General features: G+C 44.9%; 1 protein-coding gene across 1 annotated transcript in view; it reads left to right on the top strand.

The window, feature by feature from the left end:
* The first annotated feature begins 1,917 nt into the window (after positions 1 to 1,917).
* mfrp (membrane frizzled-related protein) overlaps positions 1,918 to 17,623 on the top strand; it is a 20,028-nt gene continuing 4,322 nt past the window's right edge. The window contains exons 1-10 of the mRNA XM_063205996.1: positions 1,918 to 2,201; positions 2,623 to 2,731; positions 4,978 to 5,166; positions 5,790 to 5,951; positions 6,905 to 7,124; positions 7,942 to 8,072; positions 11,665 to 11,790; positions 14,401 to 14,477; positions 15,497 to 15,645; positions 16,836 to 16,966. Of these exons, the coding sequence (XP_063062066.1) occupies positions 2,151 to 2,201; positions 2,623 to 2,731; positions 4,978 to 5,166; positions 5,790 to 5,951; positions 6,905 to 7,124; positions 7,942 to 8,072; positions 11,665 to 11,790; positions 14,401 to 14,477; positions 15,497 to 15,645; positions 16,836 to 16,966 (1,345 nt within the window). The 5' untranslated portion in view covers positions 1,918 to 2,150. The remainder of the gene's footprint in view (positions 2,202 to 2,622; positions 2,732 to 4,977; positions 5,167 to 5,789; positions 5,952 to 6,904; positions 7,125 to 7,941; positions 8,073 to 11,664; positions 11,791 to 14,400; positions 14,478 to 15,496; positions 15,646 to 16,835; positions 16,967 to 17,623) is intronic.

The raw sequence follows: 17,623 nt of genomic DNA, 5'->3' as shown, positions 1-17,623 counted from the left end.
TTACCGACAGGCTATAAAACACGGATCCACATTCTTTGATGGTAGTGAATGTCAGTTGCACTGTTTGGTCAGAGCGTTGGCCTATAGGCACAGACACGGTTTGAAAGACAACGGGTTGTTCTCATCAACAATCTTCAGATGTATCCTTCATCGGAGCCAGACTAAATTAAATATCCAATCTCATATTTAGTCTGGTTTATCAGGCTATATGGTTATATAACATGTGCTCTGCAGTAAGGGGTTAAACGTCAGATAAGTGAATGAAAGTAAATTACAAAAAATATATATTATAGTCTTGCACAAAAACTAAAATAACTTTTCTTTCCTGCCGAAAATGAGTGGTCTTACAACGCCAATGCAAATCTTTAAAATTCACTGCCATCATATGTGAAATCCAGAGGGCGTGTCAAATGGAATCAGGATTTAGCTTGGCTCACCCAGTTCACTTCAATTCAAAATGTTTGCGAGTTAGTCTGTTCAGTCCTCTCCCCTCCGTCCCCTCTCCACCTCTCTCCTCCTCAAATTCTTGGCCCTCTCAACTCTCCCCTCCCCTCCTCTCCCCTTCCCACCTCTCCCTCCTCTCCCCTCATACCTCACGTCTCCCCTCTCCTCCCCCCTCATACCTCTCCTCTCCCCTCCCTCCCTCCCCTCACCCCATACTCTTGGCCCTCTCACCCTTTCCCTCCCTCCCCTCTCCACCTCCCCTCTCTCCTCTCCCCTCATACATCTCTAAGCTCTCTCTCCTCCCTCCCCTCATAGTGATTTCAATCCCCTACCTCCCCTCCCTCCCGCTCATCTCCTCCACTCCCTCCTCATACCTCATATACTCTTGGTCCTCCCCCCTCCCCACCTCTCCCCCTCATACCTCTCAACTCTCTTTCCTCTCCCTCCCCTCACCCCATAGTCTTTCCTCACCCCCTCTCCTGTCCTCTCCCCTCTCACCTGTTCCCTCCCCTCATTCCTCTCCCCTCATAGTGCTTTCAGTCCTCTCCCCTCCGTCCCCTGCCTCCCCTCCCTCCCTCCTTCTCATCCACTCCCTCCCTCTCCTCCTCTCCCTCTCACCCCATACTCTTGGCCCTCTCTCCCCTCCCTCCCTCTCCCCTCCCTCCCTCTCCTCCTCTCCCTCTCACCTCATACTTCTGGCCCTCTCTCCCCTCCCTCCTCTCCTCCTCTCCCCTCACCCCATACTCTCCCTCTCACCTCATACTCTTGGCCCTCTCTCCCCTTCCTCTCTCCTCTCCCCTCCCTCCCTCTCCTCCTCTCCCCTTCTTCTCCCCTCGCTCCCTCTCCTCCTCTCCCCTCCCTCCCTCTCCTCCTCTCCCCTCCCTCCCTCTCCTCCTCTCCCCTCCTCCTCTCTCCCCTCCCTCCTCTCCTCCTCTCCCCTCACCCCATACTCTCCCTCTCACCTCATACTCTTGGCCCTCTCAGCCTTCTCAGCTGACTCTACTTTGCAGCCGCTGAGGAGATCTTAACGCTGGACTGGGCAGGACTGGAGGTCTTAGCACTGGGCTGGACAAGACTGAAGGACTTTAGCGTTCCTAATGAAAAATCACACACCCAGAGAGAGAGAGAGAGAGAGAGAGAGAGAGAGAGAGAGAGAGAGAGAGAGAGAGAGAGAGAGAGAGAGAGAGAGAGAGAGAGAGAGAGAGAGAGAGAGAGCAAGATCCCCCCTCACACTACACAGAGACCAAGCAGCCCATCGTCTCTGTAGTGCTTTTCTTTTTTAGAAAAACCCACAGGGGGTAGGCCTACCAGGCCTTTCACACATCATACATTCAATGGATTTACTAAACATTTTCTTTTTTTTGTCTGGAACTTTACTGATCCGCTGTCAAGGTTAATGGCTGTGTTTTGGAGGCCTATCTGGATCCTGGGGACGAGGAGACAAAGTCACATTACTGAACATGGTGCTGCGCCGGTGTGAAACAAGACGTACAAGAGGGTCGGAGCAGCTACTCAAATGGAGCAACAGAAACAGTCATGGATTACGTTTATCTGCATTTTATTCTCCATTTCAGGAAAGTGATTCAATTTAGCATGGGAATATTAGTGTTTCGTTTGCACTAACGTGAAGCTGTTCAGCTGGATGACGTATGGATAAAGCCCTGCCCGATGTTACCCTTTGATGTGTGTGTTTGCAACAAGTCAAGATGACTGATCTCACTGAAATATCTCTGGACTCAGAAACGGATATTTACAAGGTGCAGTGCAACATACGTAAAGCCCTACTTGCAACCATGTAACATCATACTACTAGTGTTCTAATCTAGATGTGTCAAAAGTAAAAGTAAAAAGAGAAACACAATATTTTTCCAACACAGCTAACTTATTTGAGTAACCTAAAGACCTGTGTACTTGTCTTGTGATCAGTTTCTCTGCCCTGGTTGGAGGAAGTTTGTGGTGGGTTCCGGTTAGATTTTTTTGTGTGTTTCAGTAACACAGTCTATCTACTTCATTCGGTACAATGGATTAACTGGTGTACGAGCAATAATATGTAATATCATGTGCTAGTTGTACTTCGACCGCAAAATTTACTTTTACTTTTGACTCTTTGATGTGTACTTTACATTGTAATAACTATGAGATTGTCTTTCCAGTAAATTCTTTTCCCTTTTTTTCTAGAATGTGTACTGCAATCCCGCCTTTGAGCCGGAGAATGAGAGTGAGGAGACGAGGCAGGAGTATAAAACGCATATTCCCACACCAGACACTCACAGGCTGCCAGACCCAAGTGAGTGCTAGTGTGTGTGTGTGTGTGTGTGTGTGTGTGTGTGTGTGTGTGTGTGTGTGTGTGTGTGTGTGTGTGTGTGTGTGTGTGTGTGTGTGTGTGTGTGTGTGTGTGTGTGTGTGTGTGTCTGTGTGTGTGTGTGTCTGTGTGTGTGTGTGTGTGTGTGTACAAACCCCAACTCCGATGAAGTTGGGACGTTTGGTAAACAGTGAATAAAATCAAAATGCTATCATTTTCAAAACATTAAATCTATTCATTAGATGGAGAATAGTGAAAAGACAACATATTAAGTGTTAAAACCGAGAAAAAATATTGTTTTGGGGGACATATGTACTCATTTCTAATTTGATAAATCCAAGACGTCTCAAAAGAGTTGGGACGGGGATCAGTGAAATTTAGTAAACATCCAAATAAGATAAAACAACAAAGAAGAACATTTCAAAATGAATTGTACTGACGGACAATATACGTGTCCAGGTATAAGATCATCACAGAGAGGCAGAGTCACTCAGAATTAAAGATGCAAAGGGAATAATTACCATAGTTATTACATACATTTTTGAATTCCCTTTGATTTACCACGATTGAGTGTATATAAGACATAATTTTGTTAATAAAATCATTGTATAGGTTCATGACATCATGAAATATATATTGGCTGTAGTCTCACTCTAATTCCTGGAGTGCTAGAGCTATTGAAAATTGACCATATTAAGAATGCTTAATGCGTGCAAATGATACAGGGGTGTAACATTCTCCTAAGCACCTGAGCTCACTTGAAATAGACCCAGAAGACATGGGAAACTGTCCTTTGCTTACAGAAGTCAGCAGAAGTTGTAGAAGTCCATTCTTTTCGACAATAATAGAGCATGGCACATCCTGTGCTACAGTGAAAATGGACCATCCAACTTGTGTTAGTGCTAGCTTCAAAAGTCAGCCTCCATGATGGCATGCGGGTGCAGCAGTGCATTGGTTAGGATGTTCTCACTCATCTGTAGAGTTAAATACAGTGCTGAATGGTATAAATGGGTTTTAAACAGCATGAAAAGCCACTCATGCATTATATTTTGAAGGGAGATCTTCGGTTACTGCCACATAGTAAGGTCAAATTGCATTCTCTACTATGTTTTAACAGTTTGGCTCCATCATAAGGACCAGCAGGTGATAAAATGGTGGGTTTTTGGTCAAGACCTGTCACACTGTAAGCACTACAGAAAGGAAAACATTGCAAAACATGACAAGGAATACACCCACCATTTAAGCTGGTGAAATCATGTCCAAGATAGGAATTAACACTGTTTTTTATATAAAATCATCTCATCGGTTAATGTATTTAACTGTTAAGTGTTGTCTTTTGTTTTGTTTTTAGTCTTCCTCGACATTTGCTGCCATTTATTGTCCCCGTCCCAACTCTTTTGAGACGTGTTGGATTTATCAAATTAGAAATGAGTACATATGTCCCCCAAAACAATATTTTTTCTCAGTTTTAACACTTAATATGTTGTCTTTTCACTATTCTCCATCTAATGAATAGATTGAATGTTTTGAAAATGATAGCATTTTGATTTTATTCACTGTTTACCAAACGTCCCAACTTCATCGGAGTTGGGGTTTGTATATGCAGGTGGAAATAAATCATTTTGTGATTATAGCGTTATTATTGTGAAATAAGTCATTTTGAATGAAATGATTTCCATTCATCCACTGAGTTGTGGGTTGATGTGAGGGGTTGTAAAGTCCTTAACATAATTAATATTATTATTTCTACTATTCTCTTCTTTACTCTTTCAAATGTGTGCGTATAATTTGCCATGGCTAAGTTTTAATGATTTTTTTGTGATACCAATGAGATCGGCAGAGTTCTGACTCAATGTTTCAGACAAAAAAACCTGCATCAAAACAACATTCCTCTGACATTACAGAGGGTATTTTCACACCTAGTCCCCTTTGAGCGAACCAAACTCAGTCCTCTTGCGTGTGTGTGTGCGTGCGTGTGCGTGCGCGCGTGCGTATGTTGCGCGTGTATGTCTGCATACAACATACATACGTGCGTGTGTAACGGAACCAGCAGAGTTGGCGTGGAACGTTGGTAAACCTCCCTCCCAAAGCCTCATACAGTATCGATGCCGTTGGGCTGGGGGACTGATCCTTTAGTCCAGCTGTATCGTACTGTGCCTCCCATTTCCGAACCGATGTAGTAGACGAGGTCGCAGGTTCGCAGCCCCAAGGGGGACGAACAGGTGCAAGATGACCTCCGTCACACGTGTGTTGTTTCCCATGTTCCCCAGTCCTGCAGAGTAACGGTGGGCTGCGTCTGCGTCTGTGTGCGGTGCCGGGCCTGAGGGGGCCGTGGTGCGGCTGGGGACTGGCCGTGATGGCGGCCGGAGCTCTGCTCTTCCTCACCGCTCTGGCACTCACTCTCATCCTCATCCTCACGCGTGAGTACCGGGTCATCTGACTGGGTATTTCTCAAAGTTAAATGTCCTTGCCTTTCTAGGACAAGTAACACCCATTTTTTTGCAGATTTCACCAAAGAGTCTCCAATGAATAATTACACTTAGAACTAGTTGTTGGATAGTCCTTGGGGAAATTGCCTTAGACAATGTCATTTGAATGGTCCCCCCTCACCAACGAATATATACAGTCTTAAGATCTTTCATATACAGTTAACAGCTGACAACCATTGCCGGACACTAGAAGTGGCTGTTTCTCAATGTCCAGTGTCCTAGCCTTGCAAGGACATGAAATGCCCAGTGATTGGATACTTCGCACAGTTCACCAAAGAGTATCCAATCACTGGGCGTTTCACGTCCTAGCAAGGCTAGAACACTGGGCATTGGGAAATGGCCGCTGTCATTTGAATGCCCATTCTCTCCATGACTTCCAAGAAGCTCCCCTGCGGTGTTAGCAGAGATCTATACTGAGGGCTATTAATCGCTATTGTAATTAAGATTATTTATCTTATCAAAGTTATGTTAATGATGTATGCAGTTATAGTGTAATGTAGACTGTGTGTACATGAACATTCTAAATGATTTTCATGCATATTCTCTATCGGCAGAACTGAATGGACCTCCTTCAGAACCGGGTCAGGTGGATCCACCTCTGGATCTGCTAAGCGACGATGGTCAACCGCACGGCAGCCCACCCCGACCCACTACCCACCCACAAACCCTCAGCCCCCAGCCTGAGCTCGCCGGGAGGGACCCCACCTCCCCTACCAGTACGGTTTTATTACACTACAGTAATACTACAGAGTAATACACTATTCTCAGAGGTGACACTAGGGTCTCTACACCACTATTCTCAGAGGTGACACTAGGGTTTCTACACCACTATGCTCAGAGGTGACTCTAATCACTACACCACTATGCTCAGAGGTGACTCTAATCACTACACCACTATGCTCAGAGGTGACTCTAATCACTACACCACTATGCTCAGAGGTGACTCTAATCACTACACCACTATGCTCAGAGGTGACTCTAGGGTTTCTACACCACTATGCTCAGAGGTGACTCTAGGATCTCTACACCACTATGCTCAGAGGTGACTAATCTCTACACCACTATGCTCAGAGTTAGCAGGGGCCCAAAGCGAAAATTCAAAGGAATGGAAACAGGAATGGCACTACTGTAGTGAAAATGTAAGCTGTTACTAGTAGGAGTTTGGGGGCCCAAAGCAGCAGCCTAATACCTCTTTTCCACTGCCGGTTTTCATGTAGGCCTACAGCTCGACACAGTGGACGTTTCTCAAAACCTAGTGCGCACACTTCCAAGTGTATCAGCCTAATTAGTCATGCCCAGTGATTGGATGCTCTTTGGTGAACTCAACGGAGCATCCAATCACTGGGTGTGACTAATAAAGAGTATCCAATCACTGGGCGTGACTAATTAGGCTAAATACACTTGGAAGTGCGTGCACTAGGTTTTGAGAAATGCCCAGTGTGACTTGTCCGCCTAACTAACCTGGTGACAACATGTGCCTCTGACTATGCTGTTTTGGGGTTGTCTGTCACTTCTCTGTGTCTCGTCATCTTTATTTCATCCTCCTACAACAGGCTTCAGCAGGCTATACAGTACTATATTTGTGTGTGTGTGTGTGTACTTGCGTGTGTGCGTGCTTGAATGCGTGCATGCGTGTACTGTATGCTTGCGTGTGTGTTATTTTCGCCAGAGTGTGGGGGCGTCCTTGTGGAGGCGGACGGCTCCTTCAGCTCCCCTAACCACCCGGGCTCCTACCCGGCCGACCTGCTGTGCGTCTGGGTGATCCGGGTGCCGGCCCCTGGGCTCGTCCAGCTGCACGTGTCATCGCTGGACATCGAGGGGCCCTCGCCCTGCCTCTTCGACTGGCTGGAGGTCCGGGAAGAGACCGAACAGACCTCTACCGTCACAAGGTGAGAGATGGGGCGCGCGCGCACGCACGCACACGCACGCACGCACGCACGCACGCACGCACGCACGCACACACACAGGGGTGGAACTTAATTTTTTCCCCCACCAGTCACTATGGCAGGTAGATTTTAAAATCTACCAGTCACTAGCCATTTTTACCAGTAAAAGTGACTGGTGGGTTGAAAAATTTACCAGTCACCACTGAAATTTACCCGTCATTGGCAGGTGGACGGGTGCTTATTTCCATCCCTGACACACACACACACACACATACACACTTCATGAAATTAACATTGGGTCCCTCACCCTGCCTCTTCGACTGGCTGGAGGTCCGGGAGGAGAGGGAACAGACCTCTACCATGACCAGGTGAGGGAGGGAGGGAGGCGCGCATGCAGAGAGTCAATTTAAATCCTTCTAGAGCAAGGATGTCAAACAAATTCACAGGTTAAAATCTGGGATGAAGTCGTGGGCTGAAGGCAATATTCATTTATTTTTAAAAATGGGCTAAAATTGTGTACACACGCACTTAATAGGCCAGTAAAGGCAAATTTCAGAAATGGTAGCTTAAATGTGCCTAAGCATTGGCTATTCTGTTGTATGAGCAAAAGATATTACGCTGACGAATGAAGTCATGTTACTAGGTGTATGTCGCCAACTTTAATACACATTTGAAATGATCTCGAGGGCCAAATAAAATGACCTGCAGGACAGGTTGTGAGATCTTTACACATATGGTTATAGCAGTAAACCATGAATATGATGTCAATCGATCATCGTGTCTGTCAGTCAATCTGATGTCTGCTGTCTCCACCAATAAGGTTCTGTGGAAATGTGGCCCCGCCCACTCTCAACACCAATAGCAGCACGGTGTGGGTCAGCTTCCGGTCGGATGGGAGCATCGCCAGGAACGGCTTCATCGCCCAGTACCACTCCATCCTACCTGGACACAGTGAGTAACCTACCTGGCAACATCCTCTTACGTATTTCTGCCCAAAGATTTTGGCTCCGCACAGTAGTCTGGCCCAACCCGTCTAGCTCGGTTCGTTCACGGTTCTGCCAATCAGCAAACAGTTGAGAGTGGTGATGCAGAGGTCACCCGCAGAGTCCATTGTAGTGCATCTAAGGTTGTTACTGATTGGTTAAGGGAACTGCAATGCATTTAAATTGCAGAGTAAGGTCCCACCCTCCATGGGAACAGATTCCTCTATCAAGACGTTTAATGTTTGTGAATTTTGTATTGTAAGACACACAATTGATATTTTCCCTGCCATAATAGACACATGCAAGTGACATTTTCCCTATTATCTTTTACCACCCAGTATGCCAGGGGTTGTGGGTGGGGCAGTTGTCAAACCCTGTGCAGCGCCGCAGATGGAAAAGAGTTATTGCATTGCCATAGGGTCCCGCGGAACGTATATGGTCAAATATGGCCGATCTTGCGCCTCCATTCAGTTTTGCGTAGCCTTCAAAATGTTCCAGATGAAGTATTTGTTTCCATAGAGTATCATTGGGGACTCTAAGAAGAAGCGATAAAACAACAGTTTTAGCGCATTTCAAAGCACACAATTTCAACTGACTGTGTAATTACTTGACCTGAAATGGTACTTGTGTCAGGACAAAAGCAGTACAACCAAATTTGTAGAATTAGTACACATAACCTAGCCATGTAACACAAACAAATGGTAGAGATGGGTTTACCTGGAAACTCCAAGGCTAGCTTAAAACCATGCGACCGGAGATTAAAGAATAATGTAACTCTGTTCTATCTACGGCTCTGACCCAGTGCTCTCGGGTACAGATTGATTATTTTGTTACCAGAGTAAATGGATAATCCCATCACATCATTCAGACAGTGCTGCACTGCACAAACCGGTGCTGCTTTCGCCACTTTCTAAATCTTCCCAAACTTCCTCTTTTCCACTTCCATAAATACTAGTGCTCTGTTGCTGGGTGCCTGCTGATGTAGCATAATTTGTCAGTTGAGATTCGGTTCATAATTTACAAGGCTCTCAAGTCTCACTCTTTGAGAGTGTGACACACTCATCTGAGCGAGTTCACACTCTTCACTCCACACATGGTATTTCACACACTCAAGTTTTGATAACTCCACACATGGTATTTCACACACTCAAGTTTTGATAACTTATCCAATCGGCGCACATTAATTCATCCAACCTATCCACAGACAAGTCAGAAATAAGTAACAGGGCTTCTGTGTTCAGACTAGTTACCACGCTATTCAGCCTATCAGAAAATAGATTGTTCGGTTGTCGGGCAGATCAGAGCAGTGCATCAGAGTTTCATCCAATAGCGTGCGCAGCAGAGTTCAGAGAGAACTGTAAAATTTACGTAGGCGAACTGAAGTCGCAGGAGCCAGGACCATCAGGTGATAACTTCATACCAATATTTCCAGCCCATGTAGCCTTGACAGGGACGTTAAAAGAGAGCAACAACGCTAGCTAGGCTATAACCCCAGCTGATTGTTTGATGATCATCCCTCCCAAACATGATTGAACGTGGAGACAAGAGGAGTGGGAGGTGGTCAAATATTAGACTGGAGAGAATGGAGGGATGCAGAGGTAGTGGTAGAAGAAAGGGCAAGTAGGCTAAAGAAGTCAGGGGCAACCAATAGTGCTGGAGATATGGTATTGAATGAAAAAGGGTATTATTTGGGTCTGATGCCTAAAAAAAGTGATTGGACTTTATTTTAATTTGGGCTGATAATGTCAATGCACAATAAAGAACATATGCCTACAGGTAGCCTATTTTAGGCTATCCCCCTCAATGAAAATGGTCAAAAATCACCTCCCTATAAAATATACATCCCTTCTTCACATTGTGTTAAAATTGCACTTTCAACAACTACATTTTCAAAATGTTCTCGGGGGAGAAACCCCCAAACCACCAATAATTAGAATCAATCTCTGACCATCCCCAGCTGCTTATAGGCTATTTTACAACTCGAGCACTGGTTAGGATTAAGCATATTGAATACATAGTGTATTTGGTCTAATCAAACTTTTTAACTAGCTGGGTTGAAGGGATGCCCCCCCCCCCCCAATTAATTAATTAATTGATTTATTTATCTAAATCTCACTCTAAACAATCTTCAAAACTTGAGAGCCCTGTAGTTTATGAATATGACACTATTGCTAGACTACTATGACACGATTCAGCTGTGCATATAGGCCAACTCTACAAAGAGAAATGTGACTGAACTTTTTACTAGCCCAATACAGTGCGCAAGTAAATCATGGTAGCAGGCAACGAAAAGAGCAATGGGGTTAGCATTATTTGGATTCCGTACTCTGGCATGTTGGCCCATAATGCCGTTTCACAGAGGGCCTCTGTAACAGTTCTCCTCACATACGTGTACACAGGGCTGCTGACAGCTTTTGCTGGGCCGAGGACAAAGTCATCTGAAAGGGCCCCATACCCAAAACATACAATGTTATGGGGACTCAATTTTCGTGGTTGTGCAAGTGTTAAGCTTCTCTTTACCGGCCTGTTCTTGATTTGCATTACGAATGCTACACTGATAAGCTTCTGCTGCTGGTATGCACTCCCTTGTGCAGTAATCCCCCAATCAACCATTACTATGTGCAGATTAGAGAAGGGTTAAATCTCCCTAAATTGGGGATTTGTGGAGATCGACAGAAGTGGCAGTGTCACCACTAGCATGTTAAATATGACGGAATTTTACTATACATTTGCACAATTATTCATTCATTCATTCACACATTCCACAATTTGTGTGTGTGTGTGTGGAGCCCAGTCTCGTGGAAATTCAACTGTATGCTTCGCGGTGCCGCTACGATATAGCCTCGTTTTTCTTGGTTGGGCAACGCGCGCTGTCGTCGAGAGTGGGTGAGAGAGAGGGCGAGAGAGAGCGAGTGAGAGAGAGAGACCACACGAGCAGCGTGCATTCCGGGAGGGGAGCGCTGTCGTTGTGTCAGCTTCATGCCATCTCTCCCTTCCTCAAACATTGTCCCTAACCTTAACCCTAAACCTAACCCTAACCCTAAACCTAGCCCTAAACTTAACCCTAAATCACTTGTTTGATTACCGTTGTTTCCAGTTAGCCTTCACTCACGCTTGATTGTTGACGTCCGTCTGCATTATTCTTCCCCCCAGAACCAAACTACCCCAATTGTCAATTCCCCCTTTCGTCACCCAACCACGAGAAACGAGGCTATTCGTAACGGCACCACGAGGCTGATAGTTGTTTTTTTCTGTTTTTCTCGTAAAGACTTCACGAATGGCCCTGGGTCATTGGATACGTTGGAGCGCGCGCGCGTGTGTGTGTGTGTGTGTGTGTGTGTGTGTGTGTGTGTGTGTGTGTGTGTGTGTGTGTGTGTGTGTGTGTGTGTGTGTGTATGTGTGTGTATGTATGTGTGTGTATGTGTGCGCGCACACGCTTGTGCATGTTTGAATGCATGCCTTATCTGTGGGTGTCTGTGTCTGTGTGCATGCATGGTTGTGTGTTCATTACATGTGTATGTGCATTTATGCTTCTGTGTGTGTATCTTGTTAACCTTTAGAGAGCTGCTCGAGGGAAGAGTTCATGTGTGACAACGGCCGCTGCCTCCTACCTGTGTCTGTCTGCGATGGCCAGCCAAACTGTCAGGACCAGTCAGACGAATCCAACTGCAGTCACAAACACAAGGGTGGGTGGTTGTGTATAGTGCCACTAGTTATATTAGCACATCTGCTGCCACAAGAGTATGTACTGTAGGTGCTAGCTGAGCTGCTAACACAACTGCAGTCACAAGCACAAGAGTGGGTTGTGGTGTATACTCCAAAAAGTTAGAGAATGTACGCACATCAGTTGCACTTGTGCTGGACCAAACAACAAATCACTGCAAGGAAAATATGAAATATAGATCCACAACCTGTTTTAACAGGTTTAAATTAAGGTTTAACCAAATGTAAACTTTGTCTGGGAGCATCGAACAGTGTTGCGGACCTCTCGTATACTTTCCCTTCAGTGGTGGTGTATAGTGCCACTCGTCATATTAACACATCTGCTGCCACAAGAGTATGTAGGCCTACTGAAGGTGCTATCTGAAGTGCTAACAGAACTGCCAATCACAAGGATTTTGAGAAAGGACAAAAAATACATTATCAACACAACTGTGTTATCCATTAGTGAATTGTATTTGGGCGGTTGGATTTTTTTTGCCATTTCAATTGTGTACAACAGACAAAATGTGATTTGGAACGATACTTAACCAATACATTTTGCCTACTCTCTGAGGTTGGAAAGAACGCAGCTCAGTTTGGAGCAGACCTCAAGACATGGTCCTTGCTGGCCTCTTCTTTCCCATTTCCACGAGCCCTCTACTGATGGCTAGGATCACTTCTGCTTTCACTAAAAATAACATGCACTATTTTATAACTGGTACTTCAATTACTTTTGAAATCTGTGAAATGGTTTGAAGAACCAATATAGCTCCTGTTTTGTTTCATCTTGACTTGTTCATTGCTATGCACTATAACCCATAACTGCTGGACCATGCAATATACCACAGTGTCTGCAGCTTTTACTGCTGATGGTGACACCTGATTTTACTTGAGACTGTAGCATTCATGACGTACTGCACTCAATTTCGGCATACTACTATATGTATCTTTTCTTGAGCTTAACATAATGCCTATTCTGTCTGTCACTTAGTGTTTTTTTGTAGAACATGTTTTGTAAATTTGGCAGCTTTTGCAGAAAGCACACAGATGCACTCTCTTCACACAGATGCACAAACCTATAACCAAATTTGCCAAAATAATAGCACATTGCTTTGCAGTAGCAATTTGTAATGCACACTTTGAAAATGTAACAAAAACAATCTATTGCTCAACACTCATTTTGCATAACTGTGAAAGCAACTCATTGTTTTACACACACTTTTCAAATGATGAACACACTCCTAGAATTCTATAACCTCATCCAAATGACATACCTTCTGAATACAAAAGCCAAAAGGCAAAGTGTTTTTTTTTCTTTTTACTGTTGCTGCAATGTGTGCTTGTAATGGGAAGGGTGTGTTAAAGCGATGGTTCGGAGTAGAATCACCTTAATGCCATTTGAACCGTGACACCCATCCACCTTTACACCCGAAGTGTTTTCTGCCGCAGACTTACATCAACAGAGTTGCCGTGTTATTCGATGTTTATTCCGGTTAGCTTGACTCAAGCGCATATGGATACTGGGCACCGTCTCCAAACTTTCCTCACAAAAATAACATGTCATTACACCAAACTTCTGCAGTAGCACAAATATGGTCTGTACTCACGAAACGAAGCATTTGGAAGTTTGGAAATAGTCCAGGAGTTTAGTATTATCAACACAAGCTGAATAGCTTCTCTGCTGCTAAAGCTGTGCCAACGTTACTTCCGTCATATGAGACAAGCCCGTAAAAGTCTTCAACAAACTTCCAGACGAGAGTGTTAAAAAAGTTTTCACTGAATTGTGATTAAGGCTTTTATTTTCAAGGCAATACTTAAAAGATATTTCAAATCTTACCTACTATCAATTAGACAAGGATTTTCGTTATCAATACTGATGCTGAATTCACTTTTCATTGTGCATATTATGAGCTTCGTTGAGGACTCTTACATGCTTGTCTTAGATGACGGAAGTAACGTTGGCGCAGCTTTAGCAGCAGAGAAGCTATTCGGCTTGTGTTGATAATAATAAACTCCTGGACTATTTCCAAACTTCCAAATGCTTCGTTTCGTGAGTACAGACCATATTTGTGCTACTGCAGAAGTTTGGTGTCATGACATGTTATTTTTGTGGGGAAAGTTTGGAGACGGTGCCCAGTATCCATATGCGCTTGAGTCAAGCTAACCGGAATAAACATCGAATAACACGGCAACTCTGTTGATGTAAGCCTGCGGCAGAAAACACTTCGGGTGTAAAGGTGGATGGGTGTCACGGTTCAAATGGCATTAGGGTGATTCTACTCCGAACCATCGCTTTAACCATTTGGTTCAAAACCGTTCATTTTACAACTGTGTAGGGTTAAGCAAACCGTTTTGGGTTTTGCAATGGATCAATTTTGCTTATTTGGTTGATGTATTCGAATGTGAAGAGTTTTGCAAAAACAGCTTCACTTAGGCTACAAAAAAGAGCTTTAGCAATCAGAAAAAAACTGTAAAGGACCTCACTCGTTCAACACACGGAAGAGTAAGAAGCAACATTTCAATTCCTTATACTGAATGTCCATTGCATGCCAAAAGTTGAAGAATAAAACTGACTTATTGATTGTCATCATCAGAATGTGGAGGCCAGAAGAATGGATTGTATGGCTCCTTCTCCAGCCCCAACCACCCCAAGCCCTACCCCCACCAGCAGGTAAACCCCAAGCCCTACCCCCACCAGCAGGTAAACCCCAAGCCCTACCCCCACCAGCAGGTAAACCCCCAAGCCCTACCCCCACCAACAGGTAAACCCCAACCCCAACAGGTAAACCCCCAAGCCCTACCCCCACCAACAGGTAAACCCCAAGCCCTACCCCCACCAACAGGTAAACCCCAACCCCTTCACCAACAGGTAAACCCCAAGCCCTACCCTCACCAACAGGTAAACCCCAAAGCCCTACCCTCACCAGCAGGTAAACCCCCAACCACCCCAAGCCCTACCCCCATCACCAGGTAACCCCCCAAGCCCTACCCCCATCACCAGGTAACCCCCCAAGCCCTACCCCTACCAGCAGGAAAACCCCCAAGTCCTACCCCCAAGTCCTACCCCCATCACCATGTAACCCCCAAGCCCTACCCCCACCAACAGATAACCCCCCAAGCCCTACCCCCACCAGCAGGTAAACCCCAAGCCATATGGAGTGAAGTGAAAAGTGAAAGCCCACTTTGGAAACTCCAACTCCTATTGTCATTATGACACAGCACTCCACAGTACACATGTGCACACTGCATGCAACGAAATTGCATTTATGCCTCACCCGTGCAAGGGGGCAGCCCCCAATGGTGCACGAAGGGAGCAGTGTGGCGGGATAGTGCTATGCTCAGGGTACCTCAGTCATGGATGGGGAGAGCACTGGTTAATTAATAATTGAGTAGTGTCAGTGTTAACACTTTACTTTGGGAAATGTGAAATGTTTAATCTCAAACAATGTTTAATCTCAAATGTGTGTGTGTGTGTGTGTGTGTGTGTGTGTGTGTGTGTGTGTGTGTGTGTGTGTGTGTGTGTGTGTGTGTGTGTGAGAGAGAGAGAGAGAGAGAGAGAGAGAGAGATTGTGTGTGTGTGTGTGTGCTTTGTAAAGATGGCTAATATAGGCTGTGTGTGTGTGTGTGTGTGTGCGTGCGTGCGTGCGTGCGTGCGTGCGTGTGTGTGTGTGTGTGCATGCGCGTACGCAGCACTGTACATGGCATATATTCGTAGAGGATGGGCATGTCATCAGACTGAGCTTCCAAAACTTCAGCCTTGAGACTCAGGACGTGTGTGAGTTTGACTATGTGGAGGTCCACGACAGCGCAGATACTGGAGACGACAGCGTTCTTGGCCGGTAAGACTAATTTTAGACTGTGGTGTAAGGGTTAATTCCTGTTGAATCTGCAAAGTCAGTCCCTGAGGTCTCTGTAGTCTTCCCCATATTAGTTTCCTTCTCAGAAGGTCTACGTCTGAAATGTCAATAAAATCCAGTTACATAACATTTAAGTTTGGTGTTTATGTATTTTTGTGTTGATGTGTTTTATGTTTCCATCAAGTGTCACTGGCTTGCAAATTGGTAAAAAAAACAAAAAAACATACACATCACTAAGCTGTTGTGAGTTGTAAAGGATGTCAGGATATATTAGTGTAACCCTTATGATGTGCAGCATTCTGCCATTCGTCACTGAAAAGATTTAAATGCCATAGTACTACCCTACGATGGCATAAAACAGTCAACTCATTAGATAGATGAGTGACATTTAGGCCTACACATTTGAGTCATATGTCTGTAGGACAGGGGTATTCAATTAAATGTCAATGAGGGCCAGTTTTTCAAATTCCTCCCAGTAAAGAGGCCGAACTACGTGTGGATTATGGTTGCCGACTGTCAATGAAAAAAATATGGAAGGGAAGACCCCCTTGGGGGGGTCTGGGCCTCCTCCTCCAGAAAGTCTTGCATTTCTTAGATGTAATTTCCTGCATTTTAACGTCCTTTATCTCTAAATTCCGAAAAAACGATTCTGTATTTTAAGGGGCTCTTGGGGGGCCAGAACCTTGCTGTCCAAGGGCTGCATCTGGCCCCAGGGCCGCCATTTGAATAGCCCCGCTGTAGGAGGTATTGTGTAGTTGATGGCTGTGTGTAGTTCCCTGTTTATTGCCACTGTGGTAAAAGCAAATTTACAACAGGGGGCATGTCAGCATATTAAATAAGGACATTTGCACATTTGAAGTCACAGGTGAATGTACTGTATGTATACTGTAGTACACAATATTGTTGCTGTGTTAATTCAACATTTAGAGAGTTAATTTTGCAGTCTATTTGCTCCCAGAGAACTCTCAAATCCCTCTTTTCCTCTGCCGGTTTCCTGGTAGGCCGACAGCTGTGGCGTTCCCAATCGAAAAGCAAAAAGTGGTGGCCGAGTTGTGCTGTGTCGGCCTACCAGGAAACCGGCAGTGGAAAAGAGGCATAAGTGTCAAATTAACACTGTATTTTTATTGAGTTGATTTGGTCTACTGATTACCCACAATTTTCTGCTCCTGCAGGTTTTGCGGCTCGGGGCTGCCTCCGGAGCTGACCTCCTCTGGGCCGGTGATGACTGTGGTGTTTGTGGCTGACGAAGGAGTGGCAGACAGTGGCTTCTACGCTGCCTATCAGGCCATACCCCTGTCAGAGAGTAAGTTATCAGAATAAATATCGGTATATAGGTAAATATACTGTAGGTAAATACAGAGGTAAATAGGTGGGTATATATGGGTATATGGGTAAATAGCCTAGGCCTATATAAACAAATATTGGTAAATATATACTGTAGGTAAATATAAGGGTAAATATTGATAGGCCTATACAGTACGTAGGTAAATATATATGTACATACTGTATTTTAACCACCTACCAGGCCATACCCCTCTTGGACAAAGGGCATGTTCGTGCTGGCGCAGTGCAGTGCACATGCTGTGTGACATGCACACTACAGAATTACAATGCATTCTGCTTAGAAATTGTACCAGGCTTACCAGCTTAGCAGATGATTTTATCCAAAGTGACTTGCAGTTATTTGCAAGTACTGGTACTGGTATTGGCAACCCTCTGATCGAAAGCCCATCTCTTTAAACACCAAACCAAGGCTGCTCCAATTGACACATTTTAAAAACATTTAAAAACTAGAAGCACTCAGAGAGCACAGACCTCCGCCAAGGAAGCTGCTTGATACATTTGACTATGTTACACCCTTTCTTTCTGCCTTGTATTTGTGGTGTTCCCGCAATTCAATTTCTGGTCACTAGGAGGCGTCTAGATGGTGAAGAATCTTTTGAAAAGTCCTGGTTCCGGT

The sequence above is a fragment of the Engraulis encrasicolus genome, chromosome 8 (genome assembly GCF_034702125.1).
Source record: "Engraulis encrasicolus isolate BLACKSEA-1 chromosome 8, IST_EnEncr_1.0, whole genome shotgun sequence".
Lineage (NCBI taxonomy): Eukaryota > Metazoa > Chordata > Actinopteri > Clupeiformes > Engraulidae > Engraulis > Engraulis encrasicolus.
Note: the sequence above shows the minus strand (reverse complement) of the source record. Positions and strands in the feature narration are given on the sequence as shown.